Source organism: Diospyros lotus, chromosome 6, assembly GCF_014633365.1.
Source record: "Diospyros lotus cultivar Yz01 chromosome 6, ASM1463336v1, whole genome shotgun sequence".
NCBI lineage: Eukaryota > Viridiplantae > Streptophyta > Magnoliopsida > Ericales > Ebenaceae > Diospyros > Diospyros lotus.
This window is the reverse complement of record NC_068343.1, coordinates 4,462,447-4,481,318: the sequence shown is the minus strand read 5'-3', so window position 1 is coordinate 4,481,318 and position 18,872 is coordinate 4,462,447. Positions and strand designations below refer to the sequence as shown.

At 46.5% G+C, this 18,872-nt stretch overlaps 2 protein-coding genes across 2 annotated transcripts; both read left to right on the top strand.

Moving 5' to 3' along the window:
- Window positions 1-30: 30 nt before the first annotated feature.
- On the top strand, window positions 31-5,642 carry LOC127803514 (transcription factor BIM2-like). The gene is made up of 7 exons (XM_052339779.1): window positions 31-338; window positions 413-500; window positions 1,772-1,841; window positions 1,931-2,026; window positions 2,523-2,941; window positions 3,534-3,663; window positions 5,119-5,642. The coding sequence occupies exons 1-7, from the start codon at window positions 248-250 to the stop codon at window positions 5,227-5,229; spliced, it is 1,005 nt and encodes a 334-aa protein (XP_052195739.1). The 5' UTR covers window positions 31-247; the 3' UTR covers window positions 5,230-5,642.
- Window positions 5,643-5,914: 272 nt separating this feature from the next.
- LOC127803515 (proline-rich protein 4) lies at window positions 5,915-7,950 on the top strand. The gene is made up of 2 exons (XM_052339780.1): window positions 5,915-6,798; window positions 6,893-7,950. Exons 1-2 carry the CDS (start codon window positions 6,639-6,641, stop codon window positions 7,720-7,722), a joined length of 990 nt encoding a protein of 329 aa, XP_052195740.1. The 5' UTR covers window positions 5,915-6,638; the 3' UTR covers window positions 7,723-7,950.
- The last annotated feature ends 10,922 nt before the right edge of the window (window positions 7,951-18,872 follow it).

Below are 18,872 nucleotides of genomic sequence, written 5' to 3'. Positions count from 1 at the left end.
CAAGGCCGAGTGGAAGCTGCAATTTGGGGGGCGCGACTCCGACCAGGCGCACATTAGCACGGACCAACGCCGATTTAATGTTACCCAGTTTCGGAACGCGTTTCCCTACAAGTGGTATCGTCGTAGACATAGGGCTCCCAATTCAATGCTTGTATGATTCCAGCTTCCTAATTCTGGTTGCTCGGAGAAACTAGGGCTCTTGTTGCCGGGGTTTTTCCCGCCGACCAGGAGTAGCCGGGAACCGGAAATGGTGAGGAGTGTGAAGAGTCACCTGGAGGAGGAAGAGGACGAGGATGAGGAGCTCGGTCCGAGGACCGCGGACGGATCTTCCCAGAAAGGTCAGGAGTGGTTGTGTAAGCATCAGTTTTGATGTTTTGTTTTTCTAAATTTGGTGCTTGAACATGGAATTCAGATGGGAAGAGCAGTGATCAGAAGGCGAACGCGCTTCGCTCGAAACATTCGGAGACTGAACAGCGCAGGAGGAGCAAGATTAACGAGAGGCAAGCACCACGAGCCTTCTATTTTGTTGTTTGCTATGTTATTATTTGTGTACATTAAACTGGAAGGAAAATGGTTCATTGCTCAGTGTATGGTTGTGATGATATATTTAATGTATTGGCTGTCGATCTCTGCCACATGGTATCTTTTTAGTGAAATTTCGTGAATTAACTCGAACTTCTTGGTAGTCTGCAATTTTCGTATCCAGTGCTAAATTCCTCATTAAGTAAATTCTTGGTTAAGGTTCAAAAGATAAAACCCTTCAGAGGTGTTTCATGGGCATAGCTGGATGTTGGCTTGATTTAAATCTCTTGAAGAGTCTGTTGAAGGGATAGCCATGGAGACGATGGGCAATTTTAATTAAGTCAAAGTTAGTTGAAACAAGAATGTTATTGGTGAACCGTAGGTATTGGAATGTTTTAAGATTTTTGAGAAAACCATTTTCCAATGAGTGTCATTAGAAAATTCAGCTTTAAGCACTATGTTGTCAGAAGACCAACTTAGTTAATTATATTTGTTTTTCCCCTATAAAAGACTTTGAGGAAATAAATACAGAATACGTTGGATCATCTTTGGTTGCTAAGTTTATTGTTTTGAAATAGCTGTGTACCATGTTTTAAATGTTTTTTTGTTTCTTTGATAATTTTACTTCAATAAGATTTGGTCTCTGACTCTCTGCTGGTGTTAAATGTCATGGGATTAAAGCCTTGTGATTGTTGTTGCTGTTGAGGAGATAAAAGTAGTGGCATCCTTTTGATGACGTAATTTATTTTTGTTGTTCAGTTATGCTTTTGTCCATGATGTGTGTGATCTTTACTCTAGTTCTGTTTGTTGGTTATTTTTATTTTTTTTATGAGAAAAATGCATTCACAATAAACCTGCCATAGAGGGAGTGAAGCTTGTATAAAGAGAGACAACCAACTTTTGGCAAAATGATTATGAACAAAACCGAAGAAAAACTCAAGATGAACACGAATCCTCCCACTTCCCAGATAAAGGGAAACAAGAATGTTTCCCTTAAAGTGACGACACTGACTGTCAATGCACTCAAAATCTCTTGATCTGTATTCTACCCTCCCTCTTCCATAGGACTATGGTGATCGCACTTAACATTACCACTGTTTATTTGGGCTGGGTTATGGATATTGATAATTTATTATTTTGTGGAACTCTACCTTTGAAAGAATGATTAAGTACTTCTTACTTACTCATGTATGTTATTCTGTGAGCTTAATTGTGCTGGAAGTTGATTAATCATTAATCTGGCATGCAGATTTCAGATTTTAAGGGAGCTTATACCTCAAAATGATCAAAAGAGAGATAAAGCTTCTTTCTTGTTAGAGGTGGACCACATCTTTGGAATCCTTGAGTCTTACAGTTCAGTAATCTTGTTCCTTAAATTATGAATTGAATAAACTTGCTTTACATGCAGGTCATACAGTACATTCAGTTTTTACAGGAGAAGTTACAGCTTTATGAGGGATCATATCAAGGTTGGAATCAGGAGCCCACAAAACTGATGCCATGGGTAAAATACTTTAATTTCTGGTTGTTTGTCTGTCTGTTGAAAATTTGACTGTGAAATAGAACCTTTGTATGCTTTCGCATGCCATGATTTCTCTGTAACTTTGTCTGTGGTTCTTTTCTTGTTTGGTACTTTTGGAGGACGCCTTGATTTGTTTATTGGAGTTTAGTTTCTACTCATACAAAGTAAAAACTGAATCTTAATCAGGTTCTAGTTGATTTCTCAATTCTATACATTTGTCTTACTATTGACATAGTCGGGTATCATATTGATATATATATTATTATGATCTGTCAAGGGATTTGATTTGCTACTGGTTTGATATTTAATTCTAGATAATGTTTTCTTAAGCAAAAAGTTTTACAATAAAGGCTGTGTAGTTTCCTTCTTGTGTATCAAAGGCTATTTTTATTATTTCATGAACTATATTATTCAGGAAAATAACCTCTCTTTTGGCTTTTCTGAATTAAACTGAAACTTATCTTGTGTTTGGTAACAGAGAAACACCTGTACGCCAGTAGAAAGTTTTATTGATCAATCTCAAATCATGAGGAATGGCTCTGGTCAGGAGGATTCTATTGTTGTAACTCCATCCATGCTCAATAATGCCCAGAACTCAGTGGAATCTGAATTCGGTGAGGCTGCTGCATACAAGGCACTGGACCATTCCACAATGCCAGGAAACCAAACAATGCAAACTAATATACCATTACAGTCAAGTGTTCCTGGGGATGTACCAACCCATCCTCATCAGGTATCTATATCTGATTCTGACCACTTGGCTTCCCAGTCCCAGTCCCAATTTTGGCCGAATAGGCATTGTACGACCGAGACTGCTATTCCAAGCTATACTCTGAACGAGGAGGAGATAAAATTTGAAAGTGGTGAAGCTAGCATTTCAAATGCTTACTCTCAAGGGTGAGTATCTGCATTAAGTACATTAGAGTGCGGAAATTTTCTTGTGAACAGTTTAATTTAATGGGATATATGTGCCTGCAATGGTTATCTTATCCTCAAAACATGAGTGCTTGGCTATGATTGCAATGCCTTTTACTAGGAAATGTAATGATGCAATGAAAGTGCAAGTTTTTTTTTTTTGTTAGCTTCAAATCTTTGTTGTTCTGTGTGAGCTTCGTTTGTTACGAAAAGATGGTCCACGGGATGTTAGTTGATTCTCTTCATTGTTCAATTACACTTTAAATTGTTATTTCTTGTGGTAATAACACTGGTTTCAGATATTGAGGCTCCTCTCGCCCATATTCCTTCAAAATAACATATGCTGCTTGGTTTAAGATACTTCAGATTTTGGGGGCTTTGCAATGATGTTGGTTTACATTATTTAATTTCTGATTGTATCTTGAAATATTTGGTAGATGGTTTATAATTTATTATCCTGCAACCTTTAAAACTTTCACAGTGAGAATGATTAACCCTAATATTTGGAATTTTTTGGTAAAATTTTGTTGGAATCTTGGATCTCTCATTTTATTAAACTTTTTTGGTTGAATAGGTTGTTGAATTCCTTAACTCAAGCACTGCAATCATCTGGAGTGGATATGACACAGGCCAGCATCTCAGTGCAACTTGATGTTGGAAAAAGAACAAGTACTAGAGTGACTGATACAGTGTCCAGTGTAAAGGTTTATTTTAAAAATCTTTTGTTCATCTCTTTAGCACTGCCTTTTTGTTTCCAAATCTATGTCCAAATGTTAGCATTAGACATGAGAAGTCACCATAACCATTTGTCTTCCTTCCATGAGGATAGGCTGTACACATACGTGCAGTGTCTGTCTGCCCATACATTTGTTTGACTTGACAAGAAATGCTACCGCTAGTAGCCCTAGGGTTGTTCAACTGATTACACATGGTAGAAATTTGGGTGCTGAAGGAGGGTACAGATCATACTCATAGGCTTAAAATATTATGTGGGGAGGGGACTGAAGAGTCAAGACCATATATCATAGAGCAAAGCACCACTTAGAATTGAACTGGATTATTCCAAAACAATGTTAAAAGCCTCTTGCATTATTGTTATGTTTAGGTGGGGGTGGGGATAGAGGACAGTAGTACTTTCCTTTTACTGCACATGGGCTATTTCAGCGGAATGTTATCAAAGAACTTCTTATAAATGACTCCTTTTATGTTTTTCCCCTTCTTTTGCAGTTATTATTTGTGGGTGGCTAAGCCAACCTTGATCAGTTTTTAGATTAATTGGGGGTTCTCAAAACTGAGGAGTTCTGATTCATTTTCATAGTTATTAATGCTTGATATCAAGCATTGAAGGTGTTTGATTTACTTATATAGCAAGTTCATTAGATATATACATGTGCAGTGTAAATAATAATGTATGAGGATAAGTGGCTAGCAAGTGTCAAAAGTGTAAACCACTAAAATCATCTTGTCATTGAAGAAATAAAGCTTTGGACCAATTGAACTGTGTGGTACAGTTCACTTTTGATGACAAGGCCCTTACTTTCTTCTGTTTTATCCTCTGTTGGCTGTCATCTGGCAGTCTCCTATATTAGATGACCCTTCATAGCTTAGCCATGTGTTGACCTTGTCAGGTGACATGTGGATAGACTCTGAACACAACGAACCTAGGGAAGCACATGTCCTTCCTTTTGAGCTCAGAACTTGCTCAAACAGCCTCTTGGCCAGTGAATCTTTGCTTGAGCCAGCATTCCTCCAACTGAGCAAATTTTCTTTCAACTCTGGCCAAATTGCAATGGGACAAGCTCTATGCTTAAACTCTCCACTAGATCAGCTTGAGACTCTACCTCCACTAAGCTGATCCTCCGCGGCATCTAATACACCCTAATGATGTGTGTTTGTTGGATGAAACTCCTTGAACTTAGGTTGTTGGCCAAGTTTCTCCAGTACACATAATGAAATGATTGATTAACCTGTTTCCTGTACCATTGTTGTTATTTAACTGAATGCAATTGTCTAGTCTGCATCAGTAGTTACATCTCAGACATTGTGAATATGGGAACTTATCCATTTTACTTATATTTAGGTTTTACGTAGATATCTAGTCCCTTGTTTCTCTTTTATTTACTTCTTGTACTTTTCTTAATATGTTATTGTGCATGTAGTGTCTTCAGAACCAGTATCCTGGGAGCCATACGAGTTCAGCTTATGGGATTGGGAGCAGTTCAGAGGAATCTGATCAAGCTCATAAAAGACTCAGGATGGAACATATCTAGCATGGCATAACAACTTCCTCCTGCTTTTTTTCTCTTGAGATTTTTTCCTCTTAAGCTTTCTTTCCTCCTTTTAGAGAATAGTGTGGGGGTCTCATGCCTTGTGATGATCCAGAGGTAATGTTAGTTGTACATTTTTTATGCTCCAGTGCTTAGGTTAGATGCAAGAACTTTCTCGGAAGAAGTTGTTGCCTGTCATCTTTTTTCACAAGAGGCTTCCATACTAACACTTGGAAGCTGCTTTTTGTTCAAATGGCATCCCTTTTTCCCGAAGTCAGCTTTCCTGTGCTCCGTTTCCTTGCCTTGTCCTATCCATGTGATGTAAGCATTTGTAAATTTCTACCGAGCACGATGACTGCCGTTTCTACACCAGAAATACCTCTTGTTAATCAGATTTCAAGAGTCACTTGGTACTATATATATGTGAATTTAATTTTCTATTGTTATCGCAGATTTTGGAATGTCAAACCCAATGCTTAGCAGACTTGTGGTTTGTCCCGCGGGAAAAATTAATTGACTTGAGCGTATGATTATTCCAATTGTATGTGAGATATATTATTGTTGATATCTCACCTAAAAAAGCTTGTGACAATGATAATGTTGATATCTGAACGAACATTGTTGTAAGACCAACTCAGTCCTCGGCACCTACACCTGCGGGTAAGAAGCAAATTGGACAAGCAATCTGTGGCCCGTTTAGAGATTTTGTCATGGTATTAAACCAGAACAAGCTGGAAAAGGTCACGTTTAGAGATTTAAAATTGATTTAACTTTTGGAGTTCTTGATTTCAATATTGCAACATGTACTGGATTTGGGGGGGTGAATGCAAAGTTTAACACCAGTGCCGCAAATCAAGACTCCACTTCATTGGGGGAAAAAAATGAACTGGACCCCCTCAAATAACCGCCGCCCGTGACTTCTCATCTCAAGTAGGCTGTGACTAAGAAGAAAAACTTGTGACGTCCCTGGACCAGTACTCCATTCAAGATCCAAAGCAAAAACCCATCAGTCGAACTGAACTTAGCTGTCTGTGAACTCTGTAGACATTTCCACAGCATTAGAAACTTTCACATGATAACCCGACAGAGCTTAGCTTACTTCTTCAATTCCGGAATTTGGAGGTTGGAATTTGGTTTAGATGGCTCATATGAGTAGTTTTGTGGCGCCTATGCGGGCCTCGTGAACCAACTGGAACTCAACAAACCAAGGAAATTAATCCACCTTTTTCTCCTTCACCATTTCCTTGTTTGCTTGTTTGGTTGCCGGGAAAACAATCCGCATTCACTGCGTCTGATCTGTTTGCAGTTGACCGGTCTCTGCATGAATGAAATAAAGTGGTGAGAAGACGCAGCTTGATATAAGAGACGACCCCCCTTGTATCTTCTCGGCGTATTTCCAGAGAGGTCTAAGAATGTCTTGGTTTCTGACCATAATTCTTCTCTGCTCCACATTTAATGGCCTTTCGGAGGCCAGGCATGGAAAGAGGCTTCCATCCGCAGTTGTTGTCGGCACTGTTTACTGCGACACATGCCTCCAAGCTGATGTCTCGAAGTCCAGTCACTTCATCTCAGGTTAACTTATTAATCCCAACAATTTTGTGCTCTTCTTTGCCTTAGATTTTCTGTTCTGCCCTTTGATTGATAAATGTTTGGGGAACTTCTTCAGGCGCGGTGGTTGCGGTGGAATGCGGCGGAACCGGCGGAAAACCGAGTTTCAGGGGGGAGGTGAAAACCAACGAGCACGGAGAATTCAGAGTTCGTCTGCCGTTTCCGGTGAGCAAGCATGTCAAGAAAATCAAAGGCTGTTCGGTGAAGTTGATCAGCAGCAGCGAGCCGTACTGCGCCCTAGCCTCGACCGCGACTTCTTCGTCTTCGCTCCATCTCAATTCGACAAAGCAAGGAATTCGCATTTTCTCGGCCGGTTTTTTCACCTTCAAGCCTCTGAAACGGCCCATGCTGTGTAATCAGAAGCCGAGCGTTGAGGACTCCATCGAATTTGGTTCCCCTAACGCTCCGGCGTTCCCAACGCCGGCGCAGGACCCTCCGATGCCGTTTCTACCACCCGGAGATCAGTTCCAAATGCCGCCTCTGCCGGGACTTCCCCAGCTTCCGCCATTGCCGCAGCTTCCGCCGTTGCCTCCGCTTCCTGGAATTCCAAACTTCCCACCGGCCCCAAACGGAAACCCAGCACCGCAACAGCTACTCCACCCAATGCCACTGATTCCGTTGCTCCCGCCGCCGTCGTTTGGGGCTCCGCTGCCGAGCAATCCATTTCAACCATCACCTCCAGTGCTGCCTCCGAACCCTGCCTTACCGCCATTGACCATTGCGCCGCCGCTACCTGCAGGTTCATCAAGTCCTCCAACCCTGACGCCGCCCTTATTAACGCCTCTTCCTCCGTTCCCTTTTGAGCCATCTCCCGGATTTCCTGGCTTTCCACCTTCTTCTTCTTCTTCTTCTTCTTCTCTTCCTCCTTCCAAGAAAATCTCTCCTTGACCAAACAAACAAACAAAAAATATATCCATGCATGTAAATTAGGTGTTAACAGTAACTGTCAGTTGTAACTCGCCTTCCTGTTTTCTTACTACTATTTTCTCCCTTTTGGTGATGACTAGATGTTCGTGATCGTGACCGTATTTATCAGAACAATCTACCGGTTGTTTGTGGAATATATATAAAGCTTGTTATAATACTTGAGAATAGCGTCAATTTAAACGATTCATTTCAAACCCTACCCTTTCGACGATTTCTTTGCAAAAAATGATCAATGTGGATATATATATATATATATGTATGTGGCAGGGAATCAGGGATACGACTGTTTTGCACTTAAAATCTTTCTGAATCATCGAGAGAATAAAATATATCCACATCACACCCGGCCCCCGTTCACTTTTCTTCAAACCCAGATCTGAAAAGTCTCCAAGACAGAACTGTCTGTTTTTCGGAAGTAAATTTCGTTCGCTAGTGTTCTCGATCGGATGCATGCAGCATAAACAGTAGAACTTCCGGTCATATCGCAGTTTATTAATTAAACTGGTGCCTCGTCTCTTGCGGAGGAGTGTTACAACTCTGGGGTGTAACTCACCCTCAAAATTTAGCTATTAAAGGGAGGGTATTCAAGAGATTATAAATCTCACGCTAAAAATCTGAACTTTTAATGTGAGACAAATCCCATACTTTATAATGGACCATAACATACCATCATGCTCCGCACTCTGATGCTAACGATGGCAGGTTGTGCATTAGTTTTTGCTAGTTTCGGGTGAACACTACTGTCGACGTTCAATTTCGGCCGACCGTGATTCGTTTTGGGCCGCGGTGAGTCAATCCAAAAATACCGAGAAGGAAGGAAACCCCCCCCCCAAAATTCCAAGCGTGTACACCAGAATCTTTTACGTGGTTCGGCCAGAACGATGCCTAGTCCACGGCCGCCATCTGATTATTCTCTCAGAGTGGCGGTATCTGATTATTCTTTTCGTCATTGCCCCTCATGGTCTCTTTGATTCTAATTTATACTGAGGGACTTCTACAATTCAGATAACATATAAAAATACAGTGATTGTATAATGGGGGACAAACAGTTCTTATCACCTTCACAAGACCGGGAGTGGGATCCTCATTACGAGGGGCATGGGCTGTTACAGATAAAATGATCGGACTCTACCTCTGACTTCTCAGCAGCTTTGCCGCTCATGCGAGCTGGAGGTTTTAGGCTGGCGACCTGGATGGTCCAGCGATCTGGAGGATATTTCAGGAGCTCGTTAGTTGATTACTTGGAGCTCGTTGGGGGATTATCGCGAGCTCGCTATATGCTCGCTTTACGAGTTCCGGATTTTTGGTGGAGGCTGGGCTTTCCTTGAAGAGGTCGTCCGGGCCTTCTTGGCCTTGGGTGATTGGGCCGGTCCATCGGACCGAGTCTGGCTCATGCGGGGTGATGCGGGAAATACATATAACATAAGCCCCCCAGTTCGCGGCGCGATCTACGTGCTGGGAACTGACGCGTGCCAGCTGTTCTTCCATCTCTCCGACTTCTGCCCAATTACTTTAAGTTTCGTCGTTCCACGCAGCACGCTTTGTCGGCAGCGCATTTAATGCGCACCCCCCCCATTTCTGCGCATGATTACGCCCGTGGGACCCACAAGCTGTTGTGCGGCCGCTAGATGCGGAGCGTGTGATAAGTCGTCATTTGATCCGACGGTTGGGATGGACCAGGCCGTCAGTATAAATAGTGGGGAGTGTCCGCTCGCTTCTTCTTTTACGCTATTTTGAAACTCCCTCAAACCTTTGCCTCCATGCTTTCTCTTTCCTCTCTCGAGGCCTCCATTATCGCCGTGCTTTCAGACGTTTGTCGTTCTCGTCCGGTGCTTGGTACGAGTTTCCATTCAGACGTCAGGCGCAGCTTTTAGGTAAGTTTGTCGTGACTTTTTTTTTTCTTCTTGTGAGGCCGTCCACCGTTGGTTAGCCGTCGGTGGTTTCTCTGGCTTCGTTGATCGATGTCATTCTCATTTTTGGAGAAACGGCACGATTTAGTTTGGCGTTTGCTGGGCCTTTGGGTCCAATGACCTTAGGATTAGCTTTTCATGGAACACCGGGCTTGCGGCTGCAGCCCCTCCGCCCTAGGCGGTACCCCTTTGCGAAGCGCTCGGCCTGGAAGACCTAGGGGACGTTTTAGGGTTTTTTTTCTATATTCTTGAGGTCTGGTTCGCGACTTGCGACCTGACTGTTCTCTCTTTTCCTTTGTAGATGTCCGACCAACACCGTGGAAATTCAGGTCAAAAGCGCTGCAATTATATCGTAGGAGAAAACGACACTTCGAGCTCTGAAGATTGTCTCATTATGGAGGGCCAAAATCTTGAGGGTGCGAGCTCGGGGTGCAGGGAGGTCGCCGTCCCGACCTCTCCAAAAACCGAGCTGAAGGTTCAAGATCAGATCGCTGATGGGAGTGTTGATCTTGCGGTCTTCAAGAGATTCTCATCCAAGGCCAAGCCTCACGAGGTGATGAATTGTGCTCAGGAGTTTCGTCTCCCCAGGACCTGCCGAATATACATCCCTGCTTCGAGCTCCCATGCAGCCTACCCGCCAGCCAATTTCATAGCTATTAGCCCCCAACACCTCGAGTCTAGTTTTAGGTTCCCAGTAGCCCCGTACCTTATTGCCCTTTTGAACGACGTCAAGCTCGCCCCCTTTCAACTAACACCGAATTCGTATGCCCAACTCACTTCTTTGGCCGTCTTATTCCTTATAAACAAGCTTCCTCTCCCTTCGCCAAAACTGATAAGATTTTTATTTTCTTTCAAAAATGCCAAGGACGGGCTGTATTACCTGGCGGCTCGTCCTTCCCCGTACAAGGCCGCCCTTCCTCAGGGTAAAGCAAAGGGGAAGTCCAACATGGGTGATTACAAGTCTAGTTGGTTCTTCGTGTCTTGCCCTTCCCTTTCTCTACTTAGGAATTGTAGCTTCGCACTGACCCCTGGTAAGAGAATATGAGTTCTCATAAATCTTTCCTTTGTTTCGAGAGTGCTTGTTTTAACTTGCTCATGCTTTGATGCAGCTTTTGGGGGGAAGAAACCGATTTTATCGGCCGAGGAGACTGATATCCTCGGCAAACTTGTGGCTGCGGAGTCGAGTTCGGAAATTCTTGAACTTTCGGACAAGCTACTTCGAGAATACGAGCTCGCCCCTCCTCTTGGCACCGAGACTATCGAGGGAGATCATTTCAGGGACTTGGGTACGGAGATTCTCCCTTACGGCTTGCAGGTCGCCGAACCGAACAGTTCAAAAGGGGAAGCTGACCAAGACAATAACATGGTTGATCTCGAGCTCCTCCAACCGAAGCGTCATAGGGCGAGGTCGAGCACTACGTCCTCCATGACCCCGAGCTATAGCTCGCGGGATGGCAGGTCGGAGCAGCCGCAGCCGCAATCACGCCCTCAGCAGCAGCAAACCCAACAGCCGCGGGGGGGGCAGCAGGAGCATCAGCAAAGAACACTGCCCCGTCAGCCCCAACAGCCAAAGCAAGCTCATCTGCAGTTGGGGCATCGGCCCCCTGCCTCCCGAGACCATGGTTCGAGTGGAGCCCGTGGGAAGGAGGTCGCAGTGGAGGTTCGAGACGCTCCTGCCGCTAGCTCGAAACGGAGATCGGACCAGCTGCAACAGGGGGAGGATATCAGGGCCAAACGGGTCAGGGTCCATGAGAAGGAGCTGGCCCTGGAGGCCCTGCCAGGAGGGGTCTTTGTTGGTCCCCTCTTGGATTCCGTGCCCGACTTCCTGGGTCCGAACTCGAAGCCCCTCGACGACCCGAAGTTAAAGGGAATCCCCCTTTGTGATTTTGTGGCCCGTCACAGCCTGGTGGTAAGTGGGAATTCTTCGTACCTTGGTTTCTTAGTCTACTTTTTTAATGAGCTAACATTTCTTCTTTTGCAGACTTCTCTTGCTGCCGTGAAGCTCCGAGCTCAGTACAAAGATTTTGAGGAGCAGCTTCAGTAGGTGAGCATGTCCCGTCAGGCCGAAATAGCGAAGCTTGAGGACGAGAAGAACGCCCAAAAGGCCGAAATAACGAAGCTCTCGGACGAGAAGAAAGATCTCAAGGTCGAGCTCCTTGCCACTCAAAAGGAGGTGGAGGGTTGCTTGACGCATCTGAGGATGGAGGTCTAGAAGAATAAAGATCTCGACGAGGAGCTTCGCAGGTCAAAGAACATGTGGGAGCAAGCCAACTCCGGGCTCACCGGCGAGCTAAATGGAGCAAAGGCGGAGTTGCGGAGGGCTGAGGAGCGACTCAAATCAACCGAGGCGGAGCTTAGGGCGGCAAAGGAGGAGCGGACACGGGCGGATGATCGTGCTGTCCGATGCGAGGAGCTTGTCAAGAGGACCATTGACGATATAAGGGCGGAGGTCGGAGAATGGATGGACGTGGCGCGTAGGGAGACCAGATCCGACACCTACTCGGCATTTCTGTACACCCTTTGGGTGAACCATCCTGAGATGGATTTCTCCTTCTTTAGTGCGCAGGCTGTCGAGGAGGTGGCTCGATATGCTGCCGAGGCCGCGGAGGATGTTGACGATGCCAATCCCCTTGACTCGTTTTTGGTCGCAACGCAAGCTCCTCAGGTCGAGGCCGAGCTATTCGGGGTCGCCGCGGCTCAGTCTGGTGAGACTGCCAAGGAGCCTCCTGTGGAGATTGTCGAGGTTTGTCCAGCCGGGGCTGTCGAGGTCGATCTCCAGCCGACCCTATCTACTGAAGCTCGCCCTGTCGAGGTTGATCCTGTAGAACCAAACGCCCCTCTTAGCTAGGATTCCCACATGTATATATATATATATATATATATTTTGTAACGTGAGCTTCATCTAATAATAAAAATTGGCATTTTGTGCACGTTGCCTCAGATTTCTTCGCGAACTCAAGTTAACTCTGACGAGGTTTTGGCATAACGATTCTTGAACCAATTTCGATGAGGTGACTTGAAAGTAACTTCTTCATGGTATAACTTGAAAATCATTTCAACAAGGCTCCCGCATTTTTGAAAGATTCACTGATAAGAAACTTTTGAGTATGTAACTTGATAACGAACTGTTCGAACATAGGTCCAGGTAGATCCGGAGTTTTATCAGCTCGTAGACTAACGCTCTTTAACTAGCTCGTTGATGATAGTTGTAATAATCAGCGCGAACACTCATACTTAGGCAATTTCCAGGAAACCCCGTTCAGCATATTTTGACGAAATAACGAGAGCCTTGCCGAGATATATGTAAAGTCGGATGGCCTTGTGATCTCGTCTAACATGTAGTGGCTGAGAAGCTCGTTATAGGGCGTGTGCCTGGTAGGTCGCGAATGGTCTTATTTAGCCAAGTTAAGACGGACCTCAGCTGATAGGGTTCAATACGCAAAATTTGCTAGGATATGAGATTATGTCATGGCCTCGGCTGGCATGTTGAGGCTTTAATAAGTTTTCAATAAATTGGGAGCGAACACTCATGTAGGTCGCAGACCATGGCTTTAAGCCAAGATAGGAGGACCCCAGCTAGTGAAAGCGCAACCTGTACCACCAAGTTATATGTTCAGGCGGGTCATAGAGTGACCCCAGCTAACACACCATGGCTTGTTATCTCGTTGACTTGTACGGCCAGGATATGTGTCCAGGTAGGTCGCGTTACGGCCTCAGCTAACACCCAGTGGCTTCTACAAGTTTTATTTGAACTAAGAGGGAACACCCAGGTAGGTTGCAGACCATGGCTTTAAGCCAAGATAAAAGGACCTCGGCTAGCGAACCCAAGCTCGGGGTTACTTGTGGAAGTGGTTGCTCAGTAGGTTCCAAACCATGACATAAAGTCAAGATGATTGGTTCTCAGCTCGCAAACCACGACCTGAGGGAGGGACCAAGGTGAATGCTCGGTTAAGCCGTTGATCGTAGCGCCGTGGCTAGGTTATTTAGGCCTCAGCTCGCAAACCATGGCTTCTCGACCCCTCGTTACGGGGGCATTCAATCGAATACCAATAATAATAAAGTGCAATGAAAGTTCATAAATTCTAACCAGAATCATGAAAGTCATTCGTAATGAAAAAGACGGAGCATAGGCAAGAACGATTACATTTATCTGAAGTAAGGACGAAGGTGTTTTGCGTTCCAAGCTCGTGGGAGAGGGAGACCGTCCATGTTTGCCAGATGATATGCTCCGTTATTCAAATTTTCTTTGATGATAAATGGACCTTCCCAGTTATGACCTAAGGTGCCATCGCTTGCCACCCGTGCTCCTGGCAGTACCAGGCGTAGTACCAGATCTCCGACGTTGTAACGTCGGATTCGGACCTTCCTGTTATAGTATCGTGCCACCCTTTATTGATAAATGGCGATCCTTACGCGAGCTACATCTCTTGATTCCTCGAGCAGGTCCAGATTAGCCGCCAGTAGCTCGTTATTGCGATCTAAGCTGAAGGTGGCCCTTCGGTGGCTGGCCACTTTATTCTCAGCGGGGATCATAGCCTCCGACCCATACGCCATTGAGAATGGGGTTTCTCCAGTGCTGCTTCGGGCTGTTGTCCGATAGGTCCATAGCACTGTTTGCAGTTCATCCACCCAGGCCCCCTTTCTAGCCTCAAGTTTTGTCTTCAGGGTCTGCTTGATTATTTTGTTGACTGCTTCGACCTGCCCATTGGCCTGGGGGTGATCAACGGCGGTGAAACTCTTTTGAATCCCCATTGACTCACAGAATTGGATGAATTGCTCGCTGGTGAATTGGGTTCCGTTGTCCGTTACTATTTGCTGTGGCACTCCGAATCTGCAGATTATGTTATCCCATGTAAACGCTTGTGTCTTCGCACTGGTGATATGTGCGAGCTCTTTGGCCTCTGCCCATTTGGTGAAGTAGTCAACTGCCACTATGGCATGTTTGCATCCTCCGCGAGCCGTGGGGAGCGGCCCGATTAGATCCATGCCCCAAATGGCAAAGGGCCAAGGGCTGCTCATCTGCTGCAGGTAAGCCGGCGGAGCTCGCGGAACCTTGGCGAACCTTTGGCACTTCTTGCATTTCTTGACCGTCTCTATGGCATCTTGCTTCACGGTGGGCCAATAAAACCCTTGTCGGAGGGCCTTTTGTGCCAGAGAGAGTGCCCCTGCATGATTACCGCAGTGGCCTGCATGAATTTCTTCTAGCACAGCCTGGCAATCGGTGCCGTCAATGCACCTCAGGAGCGGGGCTGAGAACCCCCTCTTGTACAGTCTATCATCGTAGATGCAATATCGGGCGGCTTGAGCTCGCAGGCGACGTGCTTCCATCTTGTCTTCCGGTAGTTTCCCGTCTTGCAGATACTCCAAGATGGGGGTCATCCATGAGTTTTGTGGCGCCGTGATCAGTAGCATTTCATCTCGTTGTTCCGTACTCGGGGTGGCCAAAAAATCGACAGGTATGTCCCCCAAGAATTCTGCGTCCCGGGCGGTTGCTAGGCGAGCCAGAGCGTCCGCATGAGAGTTCTGGGAACGGGGGATTTGATGCATTTCATATTTTTCGAAAGTGGCTAAAAGTTCGCGTACCTTCTGTAAGTATGCTACCATCTTCGTGTCTCTGGCCTGGTATTCTCCCCGTACCTGGTTGACAACTAGCTGAGAGTCGCTAAAAATCTCTAATAATTCAGCTCGTATTTCCTTTGCCAGGCGGAGTCCTGCTAATAAGGCTTCATACTCGGATTCATTATTGGTGGCCAAAAAATCGAACCTCAGGGCGTAGAGGATTTTGTGACCTTCGGGGCTTATTAGCATAACCCCGGCTCCCGCTCCTTGTTCATTCGATGATCCATCGACGTATAGTTCCCAGGACGGTCCTTTCAGGTTTTCCGGCTCCTCGTCAATTGGCCCAGTAAACTCGACAATGAAGTCTGCCAACGCTTGACCCTTTATCGCCGTCCTTGGTTTGTACTTTATGTCGAGCTGAGCGAGCTCAATAGACCATTTTAGTAAGCGGCCTGAGGTATCTGGTTTTTGGAGGATTTGTTTCAATGGGTATTTGGTCAGGCTTCGATCTCATGAGCTTGAAAATAAGGTCGCAGCTTCCTTGATGCCACTATTAGACAGTAAGCCAATTTTTCGATTGGTGCGTACCTTGTTTCTGCATCGATTAAGCTTTTGGAGACGTAATAAATGGGGTGCTGCACCCCTTCTTCTCCCCGAACGAGGGCCGCGCTGAGAGCCTGTTGGGATACTCCTAAGTACAAGGTCAACCTCTCTCCCTCCTTAGGTTTGGCGAGCAATGGGGCCCGTCCCATGTACTCCTTTAGTTGTTGGAATGCGAACTCGCATTCTTCTGTCCATCTGAAGTCTTTCTCTTTTTTTAGAAGCTCGAAGAACGGGGCACACTTGTCAGTTACCTTTGAAATGAAACGGCTCAGAGTTGCGACCTGACCATTGAGGCTTTGCACCTCATTCTTTCTTACAGGCGACCTCATGTCGAGCAGAGCCTTAATTTTGTCTAGGTTGGCTTCAATGCCTCTGTTGTTTACCATAAACCTAAGAAATTTTCCAAAGGCTACACCGAAGGCGCACTTGAGCGGGTTGAGCTTCATCTGATATCTCCTGAGGACTCCGAACGTTTCTCTTAGATCGGAAACGTGGTCCGTCACTTGCTCGGATTTTACCAGCATGTCGTCAACGTATACTTCCATGGTCTTTCCGATCAGTGTTTCGAACATCGTATTGACCAGCCTCTGGTAAGTCGCGCCAGCATTCTTCAATCCAAAGGGCATGACCTTGTAACAATAGAGCCCCCGGTCGGTTATGAACGAGGTGTGCTCTTGGTCCGTGGGGTTCATGGGGATCTGGTTGTAGCCTGAATAGGCATCCATGAAACTGAGGAGACGGTGACCAGCCGTTGCATCCACGAGCTGATCGATTCTGGGGAGAGGAAAGCTGTCTTTAGGACAGGCCTTGTTCAGGTCGGTGAAGTCGATGCAGGTCCTCCACTTCCCATTTTTCTTTTTTACTAGGACCGGGTTGGCCACCCAGACCGGATAGTGGGCTTCCTTGATGAAATTATTTGCCAAGAGTTTGTCCACTTCTTCTTTAAGAGCGGCATAACGCTCCGGAGTCATTGACCTCCTCTTCTGGCGCACTGGCCTGTAACTTGGATCTACGTTCAGCCTGTGTGACATGACTTCTGGGGCGATTCCCACCATATCTTCGTGGTTCCATGCGAATACATCAAGGTTAGCTTTAAGGAAATTTGTAAGTTGGGATTTTATCTCGGGGGCTAAACTCTTGCCTAGCTTGAGGTGCCTTTCCTCCTCTGCCTCGCCGACTGAGATATCTTCGAGCTCTTCCATGGGACCGGTGGGTTTTTCGCAGTCGACCTCGCGGGGATCCAGGTCGTGTTTAGCCTCCCATTGGCCGGTTGATCGCGGGCCGACCTTTGCGATGATATTTACCTTCTTTCCCTTTGCTCCCATTTTCATGGCGTCCTCATAGCAACGTCTTGCGAGGTGCTGCTCGCCTCGTACACACCCTACACCGTCGGGGGTCGGGAATTTCACCGTAAGCGACCTGGTTGAAGTGACTAGATCCAGGTCATTCATCGCCGGCCTTCCGAGTACGACGTTGTATGCTGAGGGGTAGTCAATTATTAGGAATTCTGCAAAAGTAGTGGCCTGGCGGTTCGCATCCCCGATGGTGAGGGGCAGGCTGATCCGACCGACGGGAATCACTGCGTCCCCCATGAACCCATAGAGTGGCTCTGGGGACGAGCTCAACTGTTCTGGTCCCAAACCCATCTGATCGAATCATGCTTTGTACATTACATTTACCGAGCTGCCCGTGTCCACCATTATCCTTCGCACTTCGGAGTTGCCGACCTGGGCTCGTATAACAAGTGCGTCGTTGTGCGGCCAATGGACGTCTCCGGCGTCTTCTTCCGAGAAAAAACATCTTCTCTGGGATTGGGTTACCCCTAGGCCGCTTTGCGGGAACCGGCTGTTCGCCCGATCTTGCTAGCAAGACATGGTTTGCCTCTCGTATGTATTTGTGGCGGGATTTGTGGGAGGATCCAGCGAGGTGGGGCCCGCCATGGATCGTGTAGATGGTTCGTACAGCCGGTGATTGGTCATCATTGGTGGGGGGCTGCTGCTATACCGGCGGCTGGCTTGGTTGATTAGTCGGCCGCACCACGTAATCTTTCAAGCGACCTCTTCTTATCAGATCTTCGATAGCGTCCCTTAGGGCCCAGCACTCCGAGGTGTTGTGACCCGCCTCGTTGTGGTATGCGCAAAATTTTTCTTTGTTTCGGAATTTGTTTGGGGTTCTTAACGGGTTGGGCTTCCCGAATTCCTCTTTGTTCCTTTCGATGGCCAAGATCCTTTCTTGGGGGTCTGACAGGGCACAGTAGCTGTCAAAGCGCTGTGATCTACGAGGTCGCTCATCTCCCTCTGCCTTCCGAGCTCGCTTGAACACTTCATTGCTCGAGCGCTCCCCCCGAGCTTCTCTTCCGGCGTCTCCGTTGTGCCTTCTCTTATTCTGGCTGGAGCCCTCAGCTTCTTCTCTCGACCCGACGGGTTTCTTCGTCCCGAAGGCGTCTTCCCATCGGATTTCCTTGGAAGCTCGTTCATAGAATTCCCCCAGGTCTTTGACCGGGGTTCGGTAGATGCTCTCGTAGAGCTTTCCGTCTTTTCGGAGGCCGGCGGAGATCGCCGTTAGGATACTTTCATCCGAGGGATCCTCGACGTTGCTTACCTCGCGCCTGAACCTGGCGATGTAATCCCTTAGTGGCTCGTTTGCTTTCTGGAATACGGTGGCGAGGTGGCAAGGTGGCGCGAGCTGCCTCCTTAGAGTCCTGTATTGGTTAAGGAACCTCTGTTGGCACTCTTCCCAACTGTTGATGCTACGAGGCGGAAGGCTCCTGAACCAAGCTCGGGGGATGTCTCCTAAGATTGCTGGGAAGGCGCGACATTTAGCCAGCGAGCTGGTTGTCTGTAGATCCATTTGCACGTTGTACGCATCCAGGTAATCATAGGGGTCGCTGTCCCCATTATATTGTGGCATGCTCGGGACCTTAAACCTCCGCGGCAGGGGTTCGAGCTCAATCTCTCTGGTGAACGGCGTCCTATCCCCACGGCCATTATTCTGGTTGCAGACTCCTTGTCATTCTTCCAGCTGTCGCACCCTTTGATA

What these genes read in the sequence shown, in the direction of transcription:
- LOC127803514 (XM_052339779.1), top strand. Translation starts at nt 248, where the DNA reads ATGGTGAGGAGTGTGAAGAGTCACCTGGAGGAGGAAGAGGACGAGGAT. An exon ending in GGACGGATCTTCCCAGAAAG is followed by an intron (nt 339 to 412) that starts GTCAGGAGTGGT and finishes CATGGAATTCAG; the next exon opens with ATGGGAAGAGCAGTGATCAG. An exon ending in AGGAGCAAGATTAACGAGAG is followed by an intron (nt 501 to 1,771) that starts GCAAGCACCACG and finishes TCTGGCATGCAG; the next exon opens with ATTTCAGATTTTAAGGGAGC.
- LOC127803515 (XM_052339780.1), top strand. Translation starts at nt 6,639, where the DNA reads ATGTCTTGGTTTCTGACCATAATTCTTCTCTGCTCCACATTTAATGGC. An exon ending in GTCCAGTCACTTCATCTCAG is followed by an intron (nt 6,799 to 6,892) that starts GTTAACTTATTA and finishes GAACTTCTTCAG; the next exon opens with GCGCGGTGGTTGCGGTGGAA.